We start from the raw sequence: 7,864 nt of genomic DNA, 5'->3' as shown, positions 1-7,864 counted from the left end.
CTCCATCATGAAAACTTTGTCACTTTCTGATATATCAGCCCACTTCTCAACGTCCAATGGTGCATAATTTCTTACAATGGTTCCTATTTCAGATTTCATTCTACTACTGTTGACACCAGTCGGAGCATTATTTTCGGGTTTAATCTCAACCCCACCAAGTGGTCGACTTCCATTTGCTTGGATCAATTTGTCTGTCCCAACACCTCGACTGTCCCCCCGAACTTTCCTACGTCCTATGCATTGATCATTAACAATAATTAGTTCACATAAAATATTTGTAAAAACAAATAGAATGTTGTTATAGTAATTGTTTTATTAAAATCTCCATAAGGTAGTCCAACTTATATAGATAATTTCTATATTATAACTATATAGAAGTGAATCCAATAAAATGTTTTCATAACACTAAAGTCTCAAATGTTTGTTGTGATTAAATTATATTAGTACAAAGATCATCTAATTTTGTTTCAACTTAAATAAAAAACTATGAAAATTAATGTGTTTCTTAAGTAATGCACATAAACTTGATTAATCTCTATTTATGATGTTTTCCATAAGATAATCTAACTTACATAGAAGTATATCCATATGTACACTAAAGTCTCAAATGTTTGTTGTGATTAAATTATATTAGTAGAAAGTTCATTTAATTTCAATGCAACTTAAACAATGAAAATTAATAATTTCAGGTGATGCAACTGAACCTGTTGAATATATATATGTATATATATACATATATAAACTAATCCAACATCCTTACCAGTGGTAGAATCAGCATCCATGGTAGAGGTGTTGTTATTGGGATCAAAAGGTGTCTCACTCGTGTCCATTATTGCAGGGCTATGGTGTCCTCTACATTCCCAAAACCCCGCATGAGTTCATCTATACCAACTATCCGACTGTGACTACGAGTCATCCTTCGAGCTGAGCATTAGAAAATTATAAGAATTAATTAGCACATATAACTTCATTGAACATAAAGAAATTTGTTAAACAAACATACTAATAAAGCATAATTTAGACTAAATTTGACTATATTTCAAAAATAAAAGTTAAAGTTTTTTTAATGCCTATATAGATTTAATATTGTTAAGTCTATGACAACAAGAAGAAAAATTCCAAATTTTCTTTAACCTATCCAATTAAACCAATTCAACATGCTTACGAGTTGAGTTTTTGTTAACATTTCTTGGTGTCCCACAATCTTGCAATGTTGGAGGGGAATTGGGGTGTCATCTCCATTCTCAATATCTTGCATAGGTAGAAATGTATCAACTCTCTGACTATCACTACACGGCATCCTGCGTACTGAGCATTGAGAAATTATACAAATTAATTAATGACATATATGATGTTGTTCAACACCAAGATGGTTTCTATAAACAATGATTTTGCAAAGCATATTTTTCATAATATAGTCTAATACATTTAAAATAATAATAAATAATATAGGTATTTTTTTTCTTTCATACAAATAAATTATAACACTTTAGTTTAGTTATATTTCAAATAAAAAGGAATGGATTTTAAGATAATGAATAGAGCAAATACAAATGGAGTTAGCCAAGTTTACGCTTTTATAGCTTTAGCACTAGTAAGTATATAACAGTAATAAAACAATCACAATTTCAAATTATGAGGTAACTTATCTAATTAAACTAGTTCAATATGCTTACATGTGGAGTTGTTTTGATGCCTACTATGTGTTCCATTGGCTTGCAATGTCGCATTAGTTGTAGTGTTCTCTAGATTCCCAACACCTTGAAGTTGTCGGTCTATGCCTCCTCTCTTGCTATCATTATCAGTCATCTTACGTGCTAAGCATTAAGAAATTATATCAATTAATAGAAATTAAGTCATTGAAGTTAAATGTATAGCAATTTGATCTAGTTATACATATGAAATAAAATGAATACATTAAATCTCTAATAATAAATTTATCAATTACAAAGGGACTTAACTAAGTTTATATTTTTATACCTTCAATATTGTTACATCTACAACAATAAAAAAATAAAAATAAAAATCAATTTTTTATTTCAACATATCTAATTAAACCAATTAAACATGCATGCTTACTTGTGGAGTTTCTGTTGAGGCTAGTATGAGCAACATCAACTTGCACATTTGGAGGAGTTCTATTAGCTTCCTTGATTGGACTTGTACCTATAATCCTTCCACTTCGTGTCCTCTTTTGTGCTAAATAATGACAAGAACATATATTTTGTTAATCTACATGAACTTATTTAGAACATTTATATAAAGTATTTCAACTTCTTTACCTGTGTCAAAAATCATTTCCACTGTGAGGTTGGTGTTTAACCTCCTACATGTCCCACTAGTTTGCACTAACGGAGGAATACCTTCTTGACCTTGGCTGAGTTGATCAGTACTAAGTCTTTGAATGTCATTCTTTGTCATCTTATGTGCTGAGCATTTTAATGTATAAGTGTTAATTTGACATCATTAACTCATTAAACAAAAAAAAATGTCAAACATATATTTTAACAAGTTAATTTTAATTAAAAATCGATATGACCTGCATTCACATTATCCTCTAACTGCTTAGGTATGATAGGTGGACGTGGTCTTTTTCCAGGAGCCATCTACAACTATGCTGAAAATATGTATATAGAAAGGCAGCTATTATTAATAAGGTGAGAACTTGTAATCAATAAAATAATGAAATTTGAATAAAACATATATATGTAAAGATCAAATGAATTAGTAAAACATGATAATGGAAAACATAGTATCATTTAAATATCATACTTGCATGTTTAGTCACTCTCACTTTCACTTGAAAGCCACTCCTCCACAATGTTATCATTATCAACAATGATATCTTCTTCTATTATATCATCGCATATGAAATCATCATCACCATCATCATTTCTATCACCCATACACAAAATGTTATTATTTATGACTTCTGGATTAACATTAATGCGATCAAAACGTTCTAATTGATCATCTAGTTCAAATGACCATTCAATATCACATGACTCATTTTCTTGGTAAGCATCATCTTTGTTTGTCTCGTCAAAATTTGCATCAACTTCTATATTACTGTCCACCTCTAAAATATCCCACAAGTGTCTATGTTGAACCTTTTGCACAACTTTCCAATTTTGGCCATTTTTATAATCATCAAGATAGAACACTTGATGAGCCTGAGTAGCTAGTACAAATGGATCATTTTCATACCAAGTAGAACTAATGTTTATGATGGTAAAGTGTGGATCTTGTTGTATTTTTTTCCTTTGGTGATTTGTGTCAAACCACTTGCACTTGAAAAGGATAATCTTATACCCAAATAAATAATCTAGCTCCAGCACATTGGTTAAAACACCATAAAAATTAACATTTTCTCCATCATGCTCCCCTGAAACACAAATGCCACTATTTTGGGTAATTCGATGATCATCACGATCTTTTGTGTGAAAACGAACTCCATTTACAATACATCCTGTATATGTGTGAATTCGAGCATCTGGTCCACATGCCAATGAATATAGTTCTTTCGTGACTTCAGATGGATGCTTAATACGCATTTGTCTCATCTGTAATAAGAAAAATGCATTTTAATTGTTGTTGTTAAAATATATACTCTACCATTAAGAAATATGAAAGACATGATTAATAACTTACATGATCTTTAAACCACTTAGGAAAATATTTTTCTTGTTCCAACTCCAAATTTGAAGCACTTATCCTTCGTAACTCATCCAAGTGCTCACTACATGTGCATTGTTCACAAAAGTGTGTATATAAGGTGTTATATTACACAAATGCTCTAAAAAAAACATATTTAAACAACTCGCACAAGATTGGTTAACACTTACTCTAAATAGGGTTGCAACTCAACAATTGTTTATGACATACCAATGTGCCTTTTCCAATTCTTCTTTCGAAAGTTGCTGTAATTGTCGACCACCTATTGGTCGCTTGTTGTGAGAAAATAGATAAATGGCCACTAGCTTGTTCTTCTCGATTATCCTCATTCCTTTCATCTCGAGTGAAACATGTTTCAATTCCATGAAGGTACATTGAACAAAATGTTAAAGCTTCATTCACAGTGTATGCTTCAGCAATTGAACCCTCTGGTCGAGCTTTTTATTTCTAACATATTTTTTTAAGGTGCCCAAGTTCCTAAATATGAAAGAAAAGTACCAAAAAAAAAAACAATTTTATTTATCACATGATAACATTACATAAATTTCATTATTTTTTAATATAGTTAAATGTATGTAAAATACCTCTCAAATGGATACATCCACCGATAGCTTACTGGTCCAGCAAGCTTAGCCTCACGAGGTAAATGCACCGCTAAGTGGATCATAATATCAAAGAAAGCCGGAGGGAATATCCTTTCAAGTTTACACAATATTATGACAATTCCTTCCTCTAATCTTTCTAGGTCCGCAACGTACAATGTCTTAGCACATAACTTTTGGAAGAATCCAGATAATTCAACCAATGCAGTACATATGTCCTTATTTAAGTAAGGACGAATACCAACAGGGAGAAGCCGTTGAAGCAAGACATGACAATCATGAGATTTTAACCCTAAAATCTTCCATCGCTAATGTTTACATTTCTAGATATGTTTGCTGCATAACCATCTGGAAACTTGACTGACTTTAGAAACTTACAAAATTCTTTTCTTTCTTCGAAAGTCAAGGTATAACATGCATGGGGTTTTAATAGCTTATTTCTTTCAATTGAAGATGTAACTCATTCCTTATCTTCATGTCGGCCAAGTCCAAACGAGCTTTCTCAGTATCTTTAGTCTTCCCTACAATGTTCAACAAGGTATTGACCACATTATCACAGACATTCTTCTCAACATGCATGACATCAATATTATGTCTCATCTTAAGTTTTGACCAATACTCCAACTCAAAAAAAATACTCTTTCTCGTCCAATTTAATTCTTCAGGCCCTCGTTTCCTTTTCTTGTCTTTATTATTTATATGCTTACCAGGCCTAGAATTATAAACATGAGACAATTGTTGTAAAATATCCTCACCAGATAGTGTCTTAGGTGGTGGTCTATGTTCAGGCTTACCATCATGTTGTCGACTCCTTCTCCAACTATGATTAAGAGGTAAGAATCTCCTATGACCCATATAACATATTTTGCTTCTAATGCCCTGTGAGGATGTGTCTTCATTACAAGTAGGACATGCCTTATACCCTTTTGTGCTCCAACCAGACAAGTTTCCATAAGCAGGAAAGTCATGTATAGTCCATAGTAGACATGCATGCATGCGAAAATAATCTCCACTTGACATGTCAAACGTATGGACACCATCATGCCATAACTCTTTAAGCTCATCTACCAAAGGGCGTAAGTATATGTCAATATCCTTACCTGGAGCATGTGGCCCAGGAATAAGTAATGACATCATGAAAAAACTTTCCTTCATACACTTCCAAGGTGGCATATTGTATGGCACAAGGACAACTGGCCACATACTATAGTTGTTACTCATAGTACCAAATGGATTGAAACCATCAGTTGCAAGGCCCAACCTCACATTTCTAGCATCCTGAGCAAACCAAGGATATTGATTATCAAAATCCTTCCATACCTCTGAATCTGCCGGATGCCTCAACACTCCATCTTCATGGAATTTTTTTCCTTATGCCATCGCATATCAGCTGATGTATATCTTGACATAAACAATCTTTGTAGCCTTGGCTTTAATGGAAAATGTCGTAACACTTTCTGAGGGATCTTTCCATTTTTATATCTTGGTTCGTTACACACGGGACAATTGTGAAACGTCTCATTCTCTTTCCAAAATAATGCACAATCATACTTGCATGCATGAATGGAATCATATCCTAAACCAAAATCTCGCAACATCTTCTTCGCATCATAATGTGATTTTGGAATGTTTGCTCCGTCTGGAAAAGCATCAAGTAGTAGTTCGAGCAACATGTCAAATGACTTATTGCTCCATCGATTAAGAACCTTTATGTGCATCAACTTTACAAGAAAACTCAAAGCTGAGAACTTAGTACAACCTGGATACAACTCTCGATGAGCTTCACTAAACAAATAATCAATATTCTTCCATTTCTACCTATTTCATGACCAATAGATTCATTCGAAGTTAACTTCTTTATTTCTTGGCCCATGCATATCATTTATTGCATCATTAATTTCATCATCAACATAGTTGTCATTGATCGCACACCCATTACTATCACTACACATATCAGGCTGCACATGTGAAACACCTTCAACTTCATCACCATGATGTATCCATCTATTGTAACTACTTGAAAACCCATATCTAATTAGGTGTTGTTCAACTATGATCAAATCTTGGAATCTTACATTTAAACACTGTCGACATGGACAACGTGTCTTATTATCCACTCTTAAGTGTTGCTTTGCTGCCTGAATAAATGTTCTCACACCTTCAACATATTCATTACAAAGTCTATTTTGTAGTTGCATCCAACTCCTATCCATCTTCTTAGATCTGATACAATCATCAATGATGTATAGGCATAAATTTAGACTCACACACACACATATGTATGTAAGTATGTATGCATATTTGTATATACCATATGTGAAATAAGGAAATGAGATAAATTAAGTGAAAACAATGTGGTCATAGTCTCGCTATTACATGGTCATACTCACACATATAAAGTAAAGAAATTGCTCATGCACAACTAGTTTATCTTGTGATAGAATGATGCAAAGGTGAGGTGTTGTTCTTTGCATAGGCAAATTCCTATTTTCACATATATGAAATCCTTATTCCTTAGTGAGCTTGGTAGCTATATGCGTTAATAGTAGTTCCTGTATGTTGCATTGGATCTTGAAGTTATGATTCTAGGTAAATATTACTGATAGAAACTCAAGACCATCAATTTAAAACAACCGACAAAAGGTAAAGAAAAACCAACAATGTAATTAATTAATCCATAAAAAATTTGGAAAAGAAAAATCATAGGGGAAGTTCAATAAGGATTATCAACCAATGATACGATCATTATAATGTCAATGCTCACTTAAATAACAACCAACTAAGAAGTAGTGAACACTATAGATTCATGAATTATAATATGATGTCTTAATAAACACATAAAACAATATTAAAGTACTTATTATTCTACCTAACATTAAATAGAAGGAAGATATAAGTTATAATTCACATTCCAATGTTAGTAATTTTCTCTAAAGGTATGACTATGAAAGATCAAAATTGTAGAGAAAAAAAAAAGTTAAAATTTATACCAATATAGTTACAAAAAGCTTCTAAAACAAATTACATTGAATCTTAACTTTGTGTTGTAGGCCTTCTAGAATCTTATTCTTAAAGTTAAAATCTCAACAACAAAGAGAGAATCTTAAGGTTCATATTAGAATAAAAAAAATAAGTTTATAAATTTTCTACCTAAGACATAAACCTTATAAATAAAAATTATAAAAAATGGACCATGATGATTTAAGAATACACAAAAAAAAAAAAAAAAAGTAATTTGAGCATATCAACATATGATGAGTGTCTTATGCATTCTAATATATCCAACTTCCTAATTTAGGTGGTAGTTCCTATTCCATATAGGAATGCATAATCCCTATGACTCAACCACTAATAAGCTTCGTTTTACTTCAACAAAATTTCGAACACCCATAGTTCTCCAAGTACACGAAATGGGCAAGACATTATTTAACCTTGTCCAAATATGCACCCAGAGAACAAAAGGAAATGTTATCGAAATTTTAAGAAATGAACGAAGCATATGAGGGTGATTTCATAGACATTATGTTATCCTATACTGTCCAACCGGACAATTCAAGCATAATTTGTAGACAAAATTTTAATCACAT

The 7,864-nt window shown here is 32.1% G+C and overlaps 1 protein-coding gene across 1 annotated transcript; it reads right to left on the bottom strand.

Moving 5' to 3' along the window:
* Positions 1–829: 829 nt before the first annotated feature.
* On the bottom strand, positions 830–2,621 carry LOC117923189. The gene is made up of 5 exons (XM_034841423.1): positions 2,540–2,621; positions 2,283–2,429; positions 2,080–2,199; positions 1,677–1,817; positions 830–924 (listed from the first exon to the last, which is right to left on the bottom strand). The coding sequence occupies exons 1-5, from the start codon at positions 2,604–2,606 to the stop codon at positions 830–832; spliced, it is 570 nt and encodes a 189-aa protein (XP_034697314.1). The 5' UTR covers positions 2,607–2,621.
* Between the last annotated feature and the right edge of the window lie 5,243 nt (positions 2,622–7,864).

This window comes from Vitis riparia, chromosome 10, assembly GCF_004353265.1.
Source record: "Vitis riparia cultivar Riparia Gloire de Montpellier isolate 1030 chromosome 10, EGFV_Vit.rip_1.0, whole genome shotgun sequence".
Classification (NCBI taxonomy): domain Eukaryota; kingdom Viridiplantae; phylum Streptophyta; class Magnoliopsida; order Vitales; family Vitaceae; genus Vitis; species Vitis riparia.
This window is presented reverse-complemented; position numbering and strand designations above follow the sequence as displayed.